At 36.5% G+C, this 20,280-nt stretch overlaps 2 protein-coding genes across 7 annotated transcripts in view; one reads left to right on the top strand and one right to left on the bottom strand.

Moving 5' to 3' along the window:
* Positions 1-5,694, top strand: part of VASH2 (vasohibin 2) — a 34,999-nt gene extending 29,305 nt beyond the window's left edge. Inside the window, exon 7 of the mRNA XM_045536486.1 lies at positions 3,261-5,694. Within this exon, the coding sequence (XP_045392442.1) occupies positions 3,261-3,333 (73 nt within the window). The 3' untranslated portion in view covers positions 3,334-5,694. The remainder of the gene's footprint in view (positions 1-3,260) is intronic.
* Positions 1-20,280, bottom strand: part of ANGEL2 (angel homolog 2) — a 33,310-nt gene that overhangs the window by 4,033 nt on the left and 8,997 nt on the right. For 2 of the 6 annotated variants that reach the window (XM_045536479.1, XM_045536485.1), the window contains exons 4-9: positions 19,693-19,762; positions 17,782-18,203; positions 13,928-14,054; positions 13,393-13,450; positions 10,645-10,808; positions 8,803-9,238 (exon numbers count right to left, since the gene is read on the bottom strand). In XM_045536479.1, coding sequence (XP_045392435.1) covers positions 9,087-9,238; positions 10,645-10,808; positions 13,393-13,450; positions 13,928-14,054; positions 17,782-18,203; positions 19,693-19,762 — 993 coding nt within the window. In that variant the 3' untranslated portion in view covers positions 8,803-9,086. Of the gene's footprint in view, positions 1-2,169; positions 2,358-2,488; positions 3,469-6,307; positions 6,492-8,802; positions 9,239-10,644; positions 10,809-13,392; positions 13,451-13,927; positions 14,055-17,781; positions 18,204-19,692; positions 19,763-20,280 lie in introns of those variants that run through there. The other 4 variants (XM_045536482.1, XM_045536484.1, XM_045536480.1 and 1 more) reach the window with 4 other exon arrangements.

Genomic DNA, 20,280 nt, shown 5'->3' on the forward strand with positions numbered 1-20,280 from the left:
TTTAGCTGTGGGCACGGTCAGGTTTAAGCTGTGGTTTAAACATGACTTAGTTATGTATAAGAAGCTCAGCAGAGATGGTAACAAGCTTCTTACTGCTCTGCCATCGTTAGTGACTGTCTTGAGGTCCCCACCCCGGCCACCACTTCCACAGTCCCCTCCGCGGGAAGAGCAAGGGAAGGAAAAAGATGAAGGACACATACCAGTTGTCTTTTGAAGAGGTGTCCTGGTAACTGACTGCCACACATTTCCACTGAAATCTCACTGGCTGCAACTTGGTCTGAGCCCACGCCTGGCTACGGGGAGGCTGGGCAGTGTAGTTTGTGTTCTAGGCGGCTGTGTGCTCAGGTAGAAATCGGGGGAGGGGGTGCTCACGAAAGCAGGGGAGAGTGGATGTTGAGGGGCAACTACCAGACTGCCACACACAGATCACTAAAAATGTCAGCTAAAAAAATCATTTAATATAAATGTAGCTTATATTTGGACAAAAAGTATGTGCTTACATAGCTATAATACCAGGAAAGGTAGTGGTGTGAAAATTGTATTTTAATTTCTCTAGGAAATGACTGGCATTTAGTCCTTTTTTTTTTTTTTTTGATACAGAGTCTCGCTCTGTTGCCCGGGCTAGAGTGAGTGCCGTGGTGTCAGCCTAGCTCACAGCAACCTCAAACTCCTGGGCTCAGGTAATCCTTCTGCCTCAGCCTCCCGAGTAGCTGGGACTACAGGCATGCGCCACCATGCCCGGCTAATTTTTTCTATATATTTTTAGTTGTCCAGCTAATTTCTTTCTATTTTTAGTAGAAACGGGGTCTTGCTCTTGCTTAGGCTGGACTTGAACTCCTGAGCTCAAACGATCCTCACCCACCTCAGCCTCCCAAAGCGCTAGGATTATAGGCGTGAGCCACCGTGCCCAGCCTCATTTAATCCTCTTCTAAAGCAAGGAATGCATATGGGTACTTCAGGCTTATTCTTGGCGAGTGAATTTTTGATTACTGAATTTTCTAAAAGTAGGGCACACTGGGAGGAGAGAACTGATTTACCTTTCTAACGACATTTCCTGCAGGCTGATGCTAATGTATGGGCAGTCTATTTGAGAAAGCCTCAAACTAGCTATTTGTAAAGATGGCACCACCTCAGGCAAGGAGACAAAACAGAGACTTCATTTCAGGCTTTATGACAAAACGAGGACTTGTTAAACCTGACTTGTCTGTAGGAACTGTAGTTCACTCCACAGTAGTGGGCTGTGGGCTAGGATAGAAATGCAAGTTTAAGTTTGAATCCTGAAGTGAAAGTGTGTTCCCTTTACTATCAGGGCAAGAATGGTCCTCACAGTGTCCCCTGGGAGCCACTCCTCCAGGCCCGTAGGCAGTGGCTCTGTTTGAAGAGATGGCTAATCTCTAGGGCATGCACGGACCAGAGGACACCATTCCCCTGAAATCCAGAGGCCTTGAGCTCTGATACAAGGAGCAGGAGTCTTATACATGAGAAGTGCTGGAATTTCTACCAGCAGTCAGTTACATTTATTAGCTTCATGTGTGTGTCCCAGGCACCATGACAAGACACACAAAGAAGAGGCATGATTTCTGACCGATAATGCAGGGCACACGATCAAGCTAAGAAATAAGCCCCATGCAATAGAGAGAAGTAAGGTTAGAAGTTTTTTTGTAGGGCTGAGAAGCAAGTCAGGGAAGGTTTCTTGGGGACCACGTTGAGTAGTCAGGTTTCAGAGGGGATGATCATAGACTGCTGATGACTGTTTTCCCCATTTCAGAGAAAGAGGGGAGAGAGAAAGGGTAGTGGAATTGTTAATAGAGACTAATGTCATTCATTGAGTTGGGCCCTAAATAGAAGCTAGCTGTTGATTTTTGGTTCTATCAACATTGAATGAGTTGGACCACTTTCATGCCAGGGGAAAACCGTTTGCTGTCAGGAAATCTTTCAAAGGTATTACTATAAGCTAAGAAAGTTTTTAAACAATTACATTTTCATTTTGGTCTCTTTTTTTTTAACACCTAAGAACAAGGTTCATGTGTAACCTAAAAATGTCTTTGATTTTCTTATAAAAATGGTTAAACAGGAAAACTTTTGAATTAGAACTTACTAGACATATAGAACATTCTAAACTTGATTCACAATCTTGATTATCTATCAAAGAAGGTGAGAAGAGGCTCATTAAGAAACGGAAAAACTGTAAGATAAACTGTGAGAATGCTTAGGCATAGTTTTATATTGTAAAGTCATTTGGGGGCAGGTGCAGTGGCTCACGCTTGTAATCTCAGCACTTTGGGAGGCCAAGGCAGGAGGATTGCTTGAGCTCAGGAATTAGAGACCATCCTGGTCAACACAGCAGGACACTGTCTCTACAAAAAGATAAAAATAATTAGCCAGGCATGGTGGCACACATCTATAGTCCTAGCTACTTGGGTGGCTGAGGCAAGAGGATTGCTTGAGCCCAGGAGTTGGAGGCTGCAGTGAGCTATGATCATGGCACTGCACTCCAGCCTGGGCAACAGAGCAAGACTCTGTCTCTAAACAAAAAACAACAAAAAGAAGTCATTTAGGAAATGTCTTTAATGAAGACAGATGATGTGCTACTGAATGATATTTTTCCCAGCTTGAAGTACTTTCTTATGATTTCATATAAATGCTTAGGTATAGTTATATATTGAAAATTACTTTAGAGAATGTTTTTAGGGAAGAGACGATTTGCAACTGAATGATTTTCCACATTGACATGGTTTTTCAATGAATTCTAAAAGATTTACCTTGGTTTTTATATATTCAAGCCTGGACTATTACCCCTCTACCAGAGATAACTGGGAATCTCTCCCTGCGAACCAATTCCTGGGCTTCCCCCACAGGCACAAACACCAGGAAGCCAATGTTTCAAGGAGAGTTTGACTCAGATTTTTAGTTCTATTGTAGTATACATGACTTTTCAGACCCTTGCAAGGTTCAGAGACAGGGTTTCAAAAGTTACAGTGTGACCAAATTCATGCTTAAAGCTGAAAAAGCTCATTCGACACCCTGAAAAATTTTTTGAACTCTACATGAAAGCCTATTAAAATGTTCCTTAAAACCTATAAAGGTGGACTTAAGAACAAGTAGCACCGGAAGCTAAGGCTACCAGGGTGGGGGGATAGGAGGAGTGAGACAAACATCAGAAGAATTAGGAAAATTGAGCAGACGCCCTTGAAAATGCTCAGTTGTCTTTCTCTGTCCCATCCCCTCTGCCCCATCATATTTCTGCCTTTTATTCTTAGGCCTGCACTGCCTGAAAAGAAGGTGGCTGATCTTAGCACTCTGAACGAAGTGGGCTATCAGATCCGAATTTAGCCAAGCCATACCGGCCAGCAAGAGGGTTTCTGTGGTGCTTCTCTCTGCACTTTAGCCAGCATCTTCAGGAGGAACTGCAACTATTTATTACGAACCTGTGAGTTTTATTTTTAAGGATTCACCTGGAAATAGAATCTGAGTGGGTGGTAACAATTAGCTTTAAAAATTTCACTAAGAGGCAACTGTGAAAAGGCTAAAGTAAGTAATAAACCCCATTGGGGTTGGACTGTCTCCCTCACTCAAGATCTTGAGGACAACATCTCTAACTATAGTTTTATTTTTCCATTTACCTACTTTCTCTTACTTGCTTTGAACATTATGCCTCACCAATAGTAAATGTTCATGAAATCCTTCTTCGAACTTTTGGTATAGTAAGGTAACTCAATCAGTATTACTGTCTTTTTCAGCAATAACAGAAGCAAAGATGGGTGGGTTTTTTTTAAGCAGTTAATATTACCTCAGCATTCTGACATCAGATATGCAAACTTAATGGTGTTTTGTTTTTTTATATTCTATTTGTATTCTTTCCCCATTATTTCCCATGGGGATCTCCACAAGTTTGGAGTTTTTTCCTGGTGCACACATGAGATGTGATTTAAGGTATTATATGCAAGTGTTTCACTAAAAAGCACTGAAATTCTTCTGGCAATACAAGAAACCATTTTCAGGATCTTGGAGTTACTTCCTTCTTAATCTTTCTTAAAGCATTCACTGACAGTTTTTGTTATTTCAAAACAAAACGAAAAAAGCACGTTCAGAAGTTAGTCTATGTTCTGTCACTAACATTTAAACTTTGCAGACTCCGGCAAAAAGTACAAGAGGTCATGTGCTCTTACACAAATTTAGCAGTATTGCAATTACCTTGAACAGGGACACACTTAGGCAAAGAGACCAGGAATGAATCAGCAGGTCTTGAGAACCAGATAACCTTTCTGTTCACGTTTCATCTGATTTTTAACCTCTGCATGAGGCTTTGATTCTGAAGGACTCAAACAATCAAACTAAGGAAGGACTCACTGTTGTAGAAGATGTGTTCTGATGTCTTACATTAAGACCGAATGTGACACAATATGATTATTTTCCAGTACCTTGCTTTTTAGGTACCACTTCATGACATTTAGGAACTAGTATTGGAAAATACAATGAGAATCAGAACTTTTTTTAAGAAAAATGGAAAAGTCTTCCGGAACAGTGTTACACCTTATAGTGTGATTTAGTCCATGAAACAGAATGAATATCTGGCCTGCCTACGGTAGTTACAGTGTAACTTCTGGCTGCAGACCACACAGGCTAATGTAGTCTATATAGTATACGTGTCAAGAGCACAGCTTCTATTTCATTTATCTTAGCAATCATGCCAACTCATGAGACCAAAAGGCCTATTTAAGTGAAGTCTCTTAGTCAACAAATACGTTATTTCAGTCTTAGTGCTTCTCCTCTGGCTTTCTGTGACTGATGGTGGCGATAGGAAGTTAAAAAAGAGTCAGCTCATTGGGTTTCTTTACCAATAAAACCTCTGAGGGTGCCATGGAAAGCAAAAGGGCTTCCTCCTTTAGCTATGTGCCCCAGAACTCACTGCACCCCGAAAATCAGTATTAATGAAAAGTACTGTTTTCTTGAAAAAGGAAGTTTAATGTCCTTAGATGAACAGGACCAAATAAGTATACATCTCAATTAGATTAAAATGCAACATAAGTTAAAAATTCTAAGCTTAAGTTTTTTCTTCAAGAATAGTATTATCAGAGTTTAAAATGAGTTATCTTTGTATAACTTTACAGCCTCACAGCCACATGAATTTAGATGTTTGGAGTAGATAGTAAATCATTTCATTCTCATTCTAAGACATTACTGACTTAACCATGTATCTTCTGTTTATCAGTCTGAAACTTGATTATATGTAGTAAGTAGACTACTCACAACACTGCAACCATTGTAAGACTTGGAATAGGATTTGCCAAGTATTACTTAAGTACTGTCTCATCTAAAATAGAGAATGTTACAGAGTTGCATAGTCTGTTTCCCACAAAAAAAAAAAAAGGAAAAGAATAGGAATACAAACTATTTCTAATATGCTGATATAGAAGCCTTAAAACTGCCAACTAGCTTGATGATTAAACTTAGTAACCTAATTTTTTCCATACTTGCTCCTTGATTTTTAGATTCATTTTCCCAAAGCAAGGTTTAGTCATACAAACATGAAAATACACTTAAAATGTTCTTAGTTGTCATTCTATTTTTATTGCCTATAGAATGTTAATTTCTAAAAGATAAAGGAAAGGCACCAAACTCCTGAATTCTAATATAATAATTTAATTAAATTAAAGCAAGAAAAAAACTCTTGATGTGTTTTACCCCTTAATTTAAGACTGGCTATAATTCAAAAGAAAAAATAAAATTATGAAATGATTTGAAATCTAGATTTTAAAAAAGGTATTAAAGAGAAATTTTATGCTTAAGCCATCATGGCAATATATGCAAAGTTTAAATGAATGATGACAGAAATCTTGATTTTAGACTATATTGTGCTGTTTCGAGTACACTTTATTTCAGAAAGTGATATTTAGTATTTTCTATACACTCTGAAATCATGAACATTTCACTTTTTCTAAGTCAATTATTTCATAAGGATTTTATTAATAGATATTGGTAAATAGAACTTTGGAAATCTTAATTCAGAATTCTTACTATACCTGAGGCTTTTGTAAGCTATAGTTTTATGTACAACCTTGTACAGTTTTTTTGACATACAGTTCAGAATCTTGTTTATTCTCTTGGACTTTGTTCTGGCCAATACATTTTTTTTAAATCTTTAAGAAAAACTGTGATTGTTTTAGTGGGTATTTTTCTAAGTAAATGAAAACTTGTATAATGGTATTTTAGAGAATGCCAGATAAGTGCATGTTTCAAGTTAACGTTTTTTCTCATCACTTGTATGTTTATACACAGCATGGAACTTTAATAAAACCATCCTGGAAACTTAAGGATTGTTTTTCTTTTAAAAATGTAAGATGGTATAATTTATTTTCTTGTCTTCTTATTTTGCATGTTCTAGTAAACTAATTTATCATCCTCTTACCCTTTTTCTTTCACAATCTTCAGGCTCTATATTAGACATTACTCCATCTGGGCACATCTCAATTCACCCCAAGTAAAAATGGCTGAAAAGGGTAGTGAAATCGTTTAAAAGAGGCAATAGGACAGCTTAGTACGCCTACCATAAAACTTTGCACAGATGTACAGGTATAATAATTTATTACATACTTTACAGGTACAAAGTGCAAATTACTTGACACCTTTGTTTCCTCCAATGCCTTGAACTCTTGTCTCTAACTTTTTTTTTTAAGGAAAATAAAGGGTTAAAAGCAGAAAGTTGCTGAATTCCAAAAAAAGATAAGATTTCAAACATGCATATTAACTTGATATCAAGGTATAGTAAAACCAAAATTTTATTATTCCATAATTCCCTTTTCCATTTAAAACTTGGATAGGGTAGCACTTGAGATTGTGAGATTTGGTTTTAGCAATTAACCAGATTTAATTGTGTTTGACAGGTAAATACAAGACTCCAACAGAGTTATTAACTCTTCTGGTCAAAAAAAGCAAAGACAAGTAGATAATTATTTTTAGTGGAGCTTTAAAAACCTCTGAGAAGCTAGCATTGACCTTTTGGCCTATGGTCCACAAAATAATACTTCATTTGATAAGCAAAAGTAGAAAGCAATTTTGTGGATTAGCTCTGTCAAAGTGAAGCACATGAAATGAGCCTAAAATCACAATATATTAATCAGAATATGAAAAATTAAATTTTCACAAGTTTTCAGGGATGTTTGTTGACAATGACCTATATATAATAAAGTTATTTGTTAATAAATTCACACAGTACAAAGCAGTAATTAGCCAATGAATTTTCATTTTTCTTCAATACTAAAAAGGGATAATCACACTATCATAATTTGATGAGGACTGTATCTGCTAATTAGGACAACATTCTGCAAACTACTAAAAATGTGGTAAATCCTGGAACTATAGTTAATACTGCAATTTTAAAACCCCCAAAAGTGAAAAAGTAAGTACTTAAAAATACTCAATTACAATTTTTACCAGGCAAATCTTTATAACCCACATGCCTTCTCTAAGGCTTTCATCTGGTTTATTTTTTAAAAATAATTGTAGTAAACGCTTTAGTATAAAAACTGTCCAAGTCCAAGATTATTACTGTTTTCCAGTTTAAGATGAAGCATTCTATTAATAAGACTCACTGTACAAATGTTTATAATTCAGTGTAAAATTCCTATATAGTAAAAATGTATATAATTCTTTGCGCCTATCTAAAAAAGGAAATTTCTACTTTTTATGTTTTTCGATTTTTGATTCCAACATTTGTATAGAGGATTTATTATACCTACTCATAACCACTTCATAAAAAGTGTCAGCACCATCTCACTGGTGCATCACTATAAAAGAAAACAAAACATTTTATAAACAAACCCACTAAGACCAACAGTTAAAGTGACTACTTAGGGGTGGTGCACAGTGGCTCATGCCTGTAATCCCAGCACTTTGGGAGGCCAAGGCAGGAAGACTGCTTGAGGCCAGGAATTTGAGAACAGCCTGAGTAACATAGCGAGACCCCATCTCTACAAAAAAATAGAAAAATCAACTAGGTGTGGTAGCATGTGCCTATAGTCCCAGCTACTCAGGAGGCAAAGACGAGGAGTTTGAGGTTTCAGTGAGCTGTGATACCACTATACTCTAGCCTAAGCCAAAGAGCAAGACTGTATCTCCAAAAAAAAGACTAAAAGAGTAGTAGGTCTCCAAGTTAATTTCCCCACCAGAGTTTTACTGGCTTCCTCACATTTCGGAGGCATAACAAAAATAATCATATAGCTGCCACTTTGTTCCAAAGACAATTTTCCTAATAAAATAAATTTCTACAGAATTGGTTCAGTAAAATAAAATCTCTCCCCCAACCCAGGGATCTTTTCTTGAAACTGAATAGAAAAAAAGAAAAGCAATGCTAAGGAAACAAAGGCATAATCCCAGAGTCTCTGCCTCTCTTAGGCCACCTCTATTATAGGGTGGAAAGAGTGGACTTACTTGTAAAAGACTTTTTCCTCTTACTACTTATGGTGACCTATATTTCCAAAAACTTCCCAAACAATGCGTAGGCATGATACATGGTTCAAGACACTAATAAAGATGGATTAAGCATTCTGTACAATTTAAAAAGTATTGTCAAACCCCTTCAAGAACAAATTAAAATGGTAGGTTGGACACCTGTGAATGACCCAATGATTTCTGAGATGAACTAATTAGGACTCAACAAACATAGCGTTCTCCTAATGAAACCAAGTCTTACGGAAAGGAAACAAGTTGTGGTTTGCAAGAACTCAAAGATACTTTGGATCTACTGTAAAGCTTACCAAAAACATGAAGAAATTCTTTACTAAGCAGACTGAAGAAGATGCATTATATTTAAAAATCACCGTCAATTTCACTAGGACTTAGAATACAAAATCTTTACACCTCTTTTATAATAAAGAGTATTTAGATCTCACTTGTCAGGAAAATATCTTTCAGTATTAAGAAAGAAAATTCTTATAAACTCGTTTCTTCTGATGTTTCAAAGCATCTAACATAACCTCTTCAGAAATTCCACAGCGCCAAAATAAACGACATGCAAACACTTAAGAACTTTACAGTCTTTGAAAAACAATACAAATTAGAAAATTTTGTATGCAATGAAAGAAGAGTCAGAGCTCAAGTCTGAACTTAGCCAATAAAGGCAGATGATCTGAAGAGTTATTTTCATTTGGAAGTCCATTAACAGTCCATAAATCTTGTTCTGTAAGAAGTGACAGTCTAGCTAGAAGTTTCAAGCCACCAACCAAAGCAACTTCAGCTCCTACATTAAAGAAGCACATATATATTTAATCAACTATGTCAACAGATTATTGTAAATTAATCATACAAGTCTTTTCCAAACAACTATGATATAGAAATTGAGACCCCTCCCGAAGACAAATCTGAAACGGTTCTTAGAATATGATTAAAGTTTTATTGAATTATAACCTAATTATAATTCTCAAACATATAGCAGTTTCAGATGTTTTTTCTATTTCAGGTATTTTTTTTCTAGTTCTGCAAGTAATTTTTAAAAAGAAAATACCAACATAATACATAAGAATGTTAAGAGGAATTTGAGTTTGACAACTACATAAGAAATTCATCCACCAACCATTCTGTAATTGCATAAAACCAGACAGACCAAGCCACAGGCCTGTAGGAAGTTTATAAATTAGTATAATTTAGTCTCAGAGTCAGCACCCACAGTGGAATAAAAGATGACATGCTCTTAATTGCTAAGAAATTTGAGATGCTGATTCATGGCACTCTCCTGCCACCTAGTGAATTTCTGTCAGCATGACAACTACCAGAACCTTATTACAAATTCAAAGCAGCAGGTATATTTTGTAGAGTTGATCTAGTAGGAGTAAACCACATCTAAGTGTTACTATTTAACAATAAGGTTATTCCCAGAAGAAAGGGGGAAAAAAACAAACAGGAAAATGGAAAAGGAAAAGTAACACCAAAAATCGGAAGAGAAAAAAAGGGAAAATGAGAAAAGAAAAAACAGCTGCCCACATTTTGGACTTCAAAGTTTTCCTTTTTTGCTTCTTATCAAAGTTTTCTTAATATTTTTATACTTTCAAGAGTTTTATTAAACTGCATTTTCTTCTCCAATTTAAATCCTTTGGTTATTGTTTGAAACCTGATTTTCATTGAATCATACAAGGAAAAGTGTTTCATAACTTTTGCTTTTTGAAAACACATATTACAGACTTTTCTATAAAAGATCCAATATTCCAGGATCAACACGACAAAATTGTCTATTGTTGGCAGCGTAAGCATGGTCCTACAAAGAAGGCAGCATGCCTTAGGAAAATTTAAGCACAAAACTACATGACCATTAACAACATATTCAGTTTTTGTCACAGAAAAAACAGTAAATTTATGGCAAGTAAAAACACAGGGCAGTATGAAAGACCTACAAATCAGAAGCTGACTGGAACTGGACGGTAGGACTGCGGACATATTTCTTAGGTAATAACTTGCTTTGGGGTGTTTTACTGACTCCATTGTATGCAAGTAATCAACTGATTTATTCAATTATATTACAAATCTATCTATTTCAAAATATTTTAACTTTTAAATCTAGAACTTCATCCAGATGTTTAGCTAACTTTCTCAACCTTAAGGTTTTAGCTACCGTGCTCTCTAGCAGAATTTAAGATTACATGTATTCTTTACCTGGGTGCCCAGCAATATCTTCCTTTTCTGCAGAGTAGAAAATATAATCCACAGTTATGGCACTCCGGGAATGACAAGTGGTCACTTCTGGAATTCCAGTGTCAGGAAAATAATGTGAATAAACAGATGACAAGCTGAAATGGTGCTGTAAATTTGAAGATAATCTAAATTGAAAAGAAAAAGTGTTTAGCATCTATCCAGTTTTTCATGACTTCTAAAATTCCTCATGTTTAAAGTACTTTTTCATTTGATTTTTATACTAAGACCAGACATTAGGACAAACTTTAAATAGACCGTATCATAATTTAGCCTTTATTTATACAGTGATACCCAAAGCCCATTAACAAGGCTACAATACATGTGGGGTTAAAAAAAGCTCAATATGATTTTTTAATATTTATAACATGTTTGAGAGCCTCCACTCACTAATGAACATATATTTTAAAACAACTTACGAGTTTTGTTGTTGCATTTTTAAGAAAGAAAAAGTGGACTTCAGGAATGCTATTTGGGGCCGGGCGTGGAGGCTCACGCTTGTAATCCTAGCACTCTAGGAGGCCGAGGCGGGAGGATTGCTGGAGCTCAGGAGTTTGTGACTAGCCTGAGCAAGAGTGAGACCCCGTCTCTACTAAAAAATAGAAAAGAAATTAACTGGACAACTAAAAATATATAGAAAAAATTAGCTGGCCATGGTGGCCCATGCCTGTAGTCCCAGCTACTTGGGAGGCTGAGGCAGTAGGCTGACGCCATGACACTCTAGCTTGGGCAACAAGAGAGAAACTGTCTCCAAAAAAAAAAAAAAAAAAAAAAAAAAAGAAATGCTATTTGGAAACCTCCATCAAAAGATGTCAGAAGGGCCATATTTTCCTCTGCTTACCTGTTGCTATGACATGAGATAATTTTGTACTGAATCTTAAAACAGCTTCTATAATGGTTTTTACATTTACCTCATACAAAAAATACATGTGATGTTATGGGTTAAGTATTTAAAAGATCATTTTCTAGTGACATATCATGAATTTTATGGATCTTTTATGCCTTGAAAGAAAATAAAAATTTTAAAAATTTATCCAACAGACATCGCCAAACATCAACTAAGTTCAAGACACTATCTTAGGTGCTGAGGACACAAAGATAAAGATGTTTCCCCTGCTATTTATTTATTTATTATTTTGAGACAGAGTCTCGCTCTGTTGCCTGGGCTAGAGTGAGTGCCGTGGCGTCAGCCTAACTCACAGCAACCTCAAACTCCTGGGCTTAAGCGATCCTCCTGCCTCAGCCTCCCGAGTAGCTGGGACTACAGGCATGCACCACCATGCCCGGCTAATTTTTTTCTATATATATTTATAGTTGTCCAGATAATTTCTTTCTATTTTTAGAAGAGATGGGGTCTCACTCTTGCTCAGGCTGGTCTCGAACTCCTGACCTTGAGCGATCCACCTGCCTCAGCTTCCCAGAGTGCTAGCATTACAGGCATGAGCTACCGCGCCCGGCCTCCCCTGCTTTTTAAAGTGTTCATATGTCAATGCACAAAGGTAATTCCTTAAAAGTGCTCTCCAAGTTTTAGCAACTTTTTATGTGTAAGGACTTATACTTACAATATTACTAAATGCTTACATGGGTTTCCTGCAAACTATTACCTTGCTATCAGTTTTTCAGTTTGAAGATATAAGCTATGCATACAAACACATGGTATTTATATACCGATACTCCACAGTATCTTTTCTTAAACCCCATTTTGTTATAAAAATGATTTAAGAATTACTCAAAACTAAGTATTTGTCAGTCAGATTAGCCTTCTTTATTAATCTTACTCAGAGAAGTTTTTACTATATTTGAAAGGTTTACTCATGAATTTTTAAATATTTTTAAAAATTAAAAAAACTGTTTTTACTAGGTTCTTACTTATGAGATAATATTTTCTCAAAACAAGGTATATAAAATAAAGATCGCAAATAAAGCAGATAAGATGAAAGATGCTTCTAATTTGGTTCTTAAATTTAAATGTTAAAACACAAAACTATAGCAGAGCCACAATATAAAACAATCATGGTATTTCAAGAATCTCCCAAAGAGAGAAGATTTAAGTATCAGTCCTGCTGTATTAACATATTGTTTTATCATTTTCTCAACCATAGTCCCAAGTATTTGGGTTTCTTTAATATGGAATCCTGGCATTTTCACCCCCTTCCTCTAACCACCTTTTCCTACAGTTCAAGAGATAAATAAAAATTATCATCTTTTCAACTGGCATATTCATTTCTGGATCAATTCTCCTATAGATTGTTTTGAGATCAGGTAAATCAAAGATGATGAAGGATCCTCTTGATATCTGAAGGATATTTTTCTGTGATTTAACTTTCGTTTAAATATGTAATGGCAATAAATTTGAAAGAGTACTTGAGCTGGTCCAGGGACGTGAACACAGACAAGCTGTTTCCTTTCTAACACTGCCCAGGCACTTACTGTTCATCAAACATTGTGGTTTACACGCTTTGTCTTATCTAATCCTCACAACCCAAATAAGGAAACAATCTCAGAGATGTTAAGATTCTTGCCAAAAAAATCATGTAGCTAAAAAGTAGCAGAGTCAGAATTGGAACTCAGGTCTACTTGATTTAAGAACCAGCACTCTTCACTAGCACAGAATATCATCATCTGCATTTTTCATCCAAGTGATTTCTGAGAAATGATTTCTTTAATTCAACTACAGTCAGCAAATGTCTACTGTTGCTTTCCAGAACTCACTTTTCAGCTGTCACTAGGACCTCTGTTTTCTTCAGCTCTGTTTGTGTCAGATCACTGTCTATAAGAACAGAGAGGAATATATCAATACTATTTATAGTTTTGTTCTAATTTGCCTTAGTATAGTTGTCTTACTCTAGAAACAGTATTTAAGACATATGTAGGTTAAGTAGATGCCTAGTTAAATGTTTCATCCTGGAATCTACATGTTTCTATGGTCTCCAGAATTAGAAAAAAATAAAATACAAACAATTGCAAAGCAACATGCAAATAAATCATGCATAGATAATTCTGGAACTTTAAAAAGGTAAATTTTTATCTTCTTTCTGGTTGTTGGTGGCAGAAAATAAAGGAAAAAGAAATTAAAAAAAGAAAAAAAAGGTAAATTTAGAGCTCTTAAAAAAAGGAATGAATAAATAACTATATATTTATAGGAATATTCATCCCTAAGATGTTATCCTTTTAAAAATTTAGTTTTAGGTCTTCAAAGGGAATACTATTACCCAGCAGACTGCCAAAATGTATTGCGAACACTTACCTGTCTTTTCTACTTTTGGTACCTGCTGTACCTCATACACACAGTTCTGTGAGATACCTAGGTTTGGGGGCCAAATTGGAATAGATAAAATTCTTTGTCCCCGTGAAGACTGTTCCTGGCCAGATACCTAAACAAAATTTCAACAGGTATCTTAAGTGAATCGATTTTAAATAGTTTATTTATTGAAAAGTTTATGTCTTAAATAAAAGGTAATCCAAAAATGGTAAATATTACCCTTTATTCATTATATTGTGATTATCTGTGTTTATAAAATCTTGTTCAAATACAGTTCGGAAAGCGCTTATCATTTATATGAAAATGACAATCTTTTCCTACATATTTTTCTCTAATTTGGGCATCCAAATGACCTGTATCTTCACGCTAATATGGCCCATCCTTTTTCGCTACCCTGCAATACAGTTCCTATCAAATACAGGCATACCTCAAAGATGTTGAGGGTTTGGTTCCAAACCACCACAATAAAGCAAATACTGCAATAAAGTGAGTCACAAAAATTTTTCAGTTTCCCACTGAAAAGTTATGTTTACACTATATTGTCATCTACTTAGCATGTAACAGCATTATGTCTAAAAAAAGTACATATCCTAATTTTAAAAAACCATTATTGCCCCAAAGTGCTAACAATCATGTGAGCCTTCAGCAAGTCATCATCTTTTTGCTGGTGGAAGGTCTGGTCTCAATGTCGATGGCTGCTGACTGATCAAGGTAGAGGTTGCTGAAGGCTGCATTGGCTGCTGTAATTTCTTAAAATGAAACAATGAAGTTTGCCGGACTGACGAACTCTTCCTTTCACAAACGATTTCTCTGTAGCATGTGATGCTATTTGACAGCATTTTACTCACAGAACATCTTGCAAAATTAGAGTCAATCCCCTCAAACTCTGCCACTGCTTTATCAACTAAGTTTATATAACATTCTAAATCCTCATTTCAACAATGTTCACAGCATCTTTACCAGGAGCAGATTCCATCTCAAGAAACCACTTTCTGAATGTCGGAGTTAAAATAGCAGGGGGAGGGGACAAAAAGAAAAAAACCCCACTTTGCTCATCCCTACGAAGCAACTCCTCATCTGTTCAAATTGATCATGAGATTATAGCAACTCAGTCATCTCTTCAGGCTCCACTTTCAATTACCTTTAATTCTAGTTCTTTTGCTGTTTCCACCACACCTGTAATTACTTCCTCCACCGAAGTCTCGAACCCCTCAGTCATCCATGAGAATTTGAATCAATTTTTTCCAAACTCTTATTGATGTTAATATTTTGACCTCCTCTCATGAATCATGAATATTCTGAATGGCATCTAGGATGGTGAGTCCTTTCCAGGTTTTCAACTGACTTTTCCCAGATCCATCAGAGGAATCATTATCTATGACAGCTATAGCCTTATAAAATTTCTTAATGAGTAAGACTTGAAAGTGAACATCATTCCTTGATCCATGGGGCTGCAGAATGGATGCTGTGTTAGCAGGCATGAAAATAACATTCACCTCCTTGTACATTTCCATCAGAGCTCTTGGATGACCAGGTGTATTGTCAATGATCAGCCATATTTCGAAAGGAATCTGTTTTTCTGAGCAGTAGATCTTAACAGTGGGCTTAAAATAGTAAACCATGTTGTAGACAGATGTGCTGTCATGCAGGGTTTGTTCTTCCATTGACAGAGCACAGGCAGAGTAAATTTAGCATAATTCTTAAGGTGCCGGCCATTTCCAGAATGATCAATGAGTATTGGCTCCAGCTTAAAATCACCAGCTGCATTAGCCCCTAATAAGAAAGGTAGCCCGTCTTTCGAAGACAGGCATTGACTTCTATTGACTTCTTCCTAGCTACGAAAGTGCTAGATGGCATCTGCTTCCAATAGAAGGTTTTGTTTACCTTGAAAATCTGTTGTTTAGTGTAGCCATCTTCATCGATGATCTTAGCTGGATCTTCTGGATAACTTGCTGCAGTTTCTATGTCAGCATTTCCTGCTTCACTTTGCACTTTTATATCACGGAGATAAGTCTCAAGAACCTACCTCTGGGCTGGGTGCAATGGTTCGAGCCTTTACTCTTAGCACTCTGGGAGGCCAAGGTGGAAGGATGGCTTGAGGTCAGGAGTTCGAGACTAGCCTGAGCAAAAGTGAGACCCCTGTCTCTACTAAAAATAGAAAAAAATTAGCTGGGAAACTAATAATAGTAATGAAAAATTAGCCGGGTGCTGTGGTGCACACCTGCAGCCCCAGCTACTTGGGAGGCTGAGGCAGGAGGATCACCTGAGCCCAGGAGTCTGAGGTTGCTATGAGCTAGGCTGACGCTATGGCACTCTAACCCAGGAAACAGAGACTCTGTCTCAGGGAAAAAAAAAAAAAAAACAAAACCTCTCCTAGCTTCAGACTTTTCTTTTATAGCTTCCTCACCTCTCTCAACCTTCACAAAATTGAAGAGAGTTAGGGCCTTGCTTTGGATTAGGCTTTGGCTCAACAAAATGCTGTGGCAGGTCCGATAGTCCATCCAGATCACTCGAACTTTCTCCATATCAGCAACAAGGTTGTTTTACTTTCTTATCATTCCTGTGTTCACTGGAGGAGCACTTTTCACTTCCTTTAACTTTTCCTTTGCATTCACAACTTGGCTAACTGTTTGGCACAAGAGGCATAGCTTGGTCTATCTTGGCTTTCCACACACCTTCTTTGCTAAGCTTAATCATTTTTAGCTTTTGATTTAATGTGAGAGATATGTGACTCTTCCTTTCACTTGAGCACTTAGAGGCCACTGTAGGGTTATTAACTTCCCTAATTTAAATATGGCTGTGTCTCAGGGAATAGGGAGGCCCGAGGAGAGCAAAAGAGACAATTCGTAGGGCAGTCAGACAACAACTGTAGGGTTATTAACTTCCCTAATTTAAATATGGTTGTGTCTCAGGGAATAGGGAGGCCCGAGGAGAGCAAAAGAGACAATTTGTAGGGCAGTCAGACAACACCTGACATTTACCAATTCAGTTCGTCATCTTATAAGGGCATGGTTCATAGTATTCCAAAACAATTACAATAGTCACATCAAAGATCAATGATCACAACCAACATAATAGATAAAATAATTAAAAAGTTTGATATTATGAGAGTTACCGAAATGTGACACAGAAAGTTAGCAGATGCTGTTGGAGAAATGGTGCCAATAGAGTTGCTGAGGCAGAGTTGCCACAAACCTTTAATTTGTAAAAGAACACAATATCTGCAAAGTGTAATAAAGCAAAGCACAGTAAAACGAGGTATGCCTGTACCTAAGAGAGATAAACTTATAAAACTTTAAACTATCACTCAAAACTCCAGTGGTGGAGGGCTTACTTTGGTTAAATATACTGAAGATCAAATTATCCTAAAGTAAACAGTGGGAAACACAACAAAAACTGTAACATGGGATAAATTATTCTAAAGAATTAAAATACTTATCATTATGTAAAGGAAAACTTACATAATAAAATATTAAATGACTGTTTTGCCAACTGTATTGCCCACATCCTGCATTCAAAATTCTATGCTGCCACCTTGTAAGTAGTTCCTTATTTGTGAAGTATCCGTGTCTGTCAATGCTTTTATTTTTCTTCCCCCCCATTTTGGTTTTATTTTGCTGCTTGCTAATTCCTCCACAGATAGATAGAAAAGATGAAATTCAACTACATGAACATATTATAATTACTTACTAGTAGTTGTGGAAAATCATGATAGCTTGGTGAAGTGAGGTTATTGGATCATCCAGGGTTTTCAAATAGCCATGTAGTGACTATCCTCACATTATGATGAAAAGAGCAACTAAGTCCACCCCCCTAATAATGATGAAGTGAGCACTTACCTTTCCTATGGCAAGTCCTTCATAATTCAATTTTCCTTCCTTTATGAAACTATAGAGTGGAGAACCAGGAACAGAATTAAAGTCACCACACATAACAATAGGACAGAAGCTGCCATCTTTCTGATGGGCAACACTGGAAATCTCTGCCAGAAGCATTGCCAATTGGGTTAACTTAATATCACCTCGCCTTGGATTATACAACAAATGTGTATTAGCCACACAGATCGCAGGAGAGGCGGCACATGGGATTTTGGGCTGTAAGAGTAAAACTAATCCAATGTTGTCTCTGTCCAACAGAGGAATATCACGGCGGTAGAATTCCACTGGGTTCACTGATAAGAGTGAAAATTTGGAATGTTTGAAGCAAATAGCACAGCCATCAGGTTTCTTTCCTGTTCGCATCTTATATTCACAGTGATAACCTATAAGAAAGAAATGAATTTAAAACAAGAGACTGTTTCTATATGCATGTGTCAAAACACAGGTAACCTAATATTTTTGAATATTTACTGAAATATATTCTGTAAACATTAGTAATGATCTTTATACACGCTGGAATCAAAAATGTGTGAGACGGGGTCTAACAATCCTCTTTACTAAAAGACTAAATCCTTAATACACTAATGTGTATTATCTCTCCCATTTTCATCCTAGTAAAATTCGGAATCATGATGAGAGTAAGGTCTTATAAGAATCTATCCCTGGCCGGGCGTGGTGGCTCATGCCTGTAATCCTAGCACTCTGGGAGGCCAAGGTGGGAAGGATCGCTCAAGGTCAGGAGTTCAAGACCAGCCTGAGCAAGAGTGAGACCCTGTCTCCACTAAAAATAGAAAGAAATTATCTGGACAACTAAAAATATACATATAGAAAAAATTAGCCGGGCATGGTGGCGCATGCCTGTAGTCCCAGCTACTCAGGAAGCTGAGGCAAAAGGATTCCTTAAGCCCAGGAGTTTGAGGTTGCTGTGAGCTAGGCTGATGCCATGGCACTCTAGCCCGGGAAACAGAGCAAGATTCTGTCTCAAAAAATAAATAAATAAATAAAAATAATCTATCCCTTCACGCCCCACTGATCTTTTTGCCTATAACTCTTTCCCCCTCACTCCATTCCAACCACATCGGCCGCCTCACTTGCCTTAACACACTCCAACCTCAGGGCCTTTTTCCCTTGCTATTTCTGCTGCCTGGAATGCTCTAATCATGGCGTTACTTCACCTCCTTCAATTCTGTGTTCAAGTGTCACCTCTTCTGATCATTTTGTTTAAAACTAAAATCTTCCTGATTCTATTTTGCTTCTGTTCTCCAGGAAACGATTAATAGCATTATTAAATATGTTATTTACTTATTTGGTTTATTATCAGCATTTCTCCACTAGAATGTATACTCCACAAGGGAGGAAATGTTTATCTATTTGCCCAATGGTATAATCCCACTGCCTAGAACAGTACAAGGTATATAGTAGGCACTCAATCTGCTATGATGAATGCAAAATAGACATATTTCTCAAATTTATATGACCACAGATGACCTACTTCTAGAAGTATTTAATCAAATGACTTTTCAGCTTCGATCCATTAGGCACCGGTAGACACTGGTATTATAATGAACTAGACAGAATGGTTCCTGATATCATGGAGCTCAGAATCTTAACAGTTTAGTGCTCAGCAGAGTAACTCCTAGGAAAGAGAGTTACTAAGAGATTCTTATGCACCTTTCTGTTTTAAATTAGAGTTATATATCAACACAACAGTTTCCACTTGAAATACCTCAATCTTTTCCTGACCTTTTAAAATTGTTTTCAAAATTAAGATTTTTAGTCCAAATATACCATATGTCTTTGTTAGCAAGTTATGTTTTAATAACACACAAATCTTCAAAAGTAAATTTGGCTACGATAAAAGTTATATTGTACCCAGTGATTCCAAACTTGGCCTGATCTCTGTTCCATAATGATCTTCTTGAACTTCTTGCAAACAAAGTACCTTGGAAGAAAAAAATGGTTTGAATTAAAACAGAGATGCACATATAGATGTTCTGGTGTTTCACCTTTAAAAACAGGCTTCGAAAATTCCAAACCTTATGACAGTTGAAATAAAAGACTTATAATACTTTTGTATTATTTCTAGATCTACCAAATTTGATCAACGTCAACACTCTGGCCTTATAGGCAAATGTCTAACCTCTCTAAAAAATTAAAATAAACTGTGGCTTTTATTCATATGGAGCTCTCTTTCCAGCCAAAATTATTTCCCAAATGAAATATTTTAAATTTACATGTCAGGATATTTTTCCTGAATTTACATGTTCATTAGTACTAATCTTTCAGGTCCTTTCTTAAGAGGTTGATTTTTTTGACTGCCATCATGTTGATGAAATTGTTTGCATGAATTATTGAAATTTCAAATAAAAGGAAATGTTTACTGAATAATATGTTGCCAATCCCTGTCTCAAAACTAATACTTAAAACTTTTTGGATCCTTTTTGAAAAGTTAGATGAATA

This window comes from Lemur catta, chromosome 23, assembly GCF_020740605.2.
Source record: "Lemur catta isolate mLemCat1 chromosome 23, mLemCat1.pri, whole genome shotgun sequence".
NCBI classification, from domain to species: Eukaryota; Metazoa; Chordata; class Mammalia; order Primates; family Lemuridae; genus Lemur; species Lemur catta.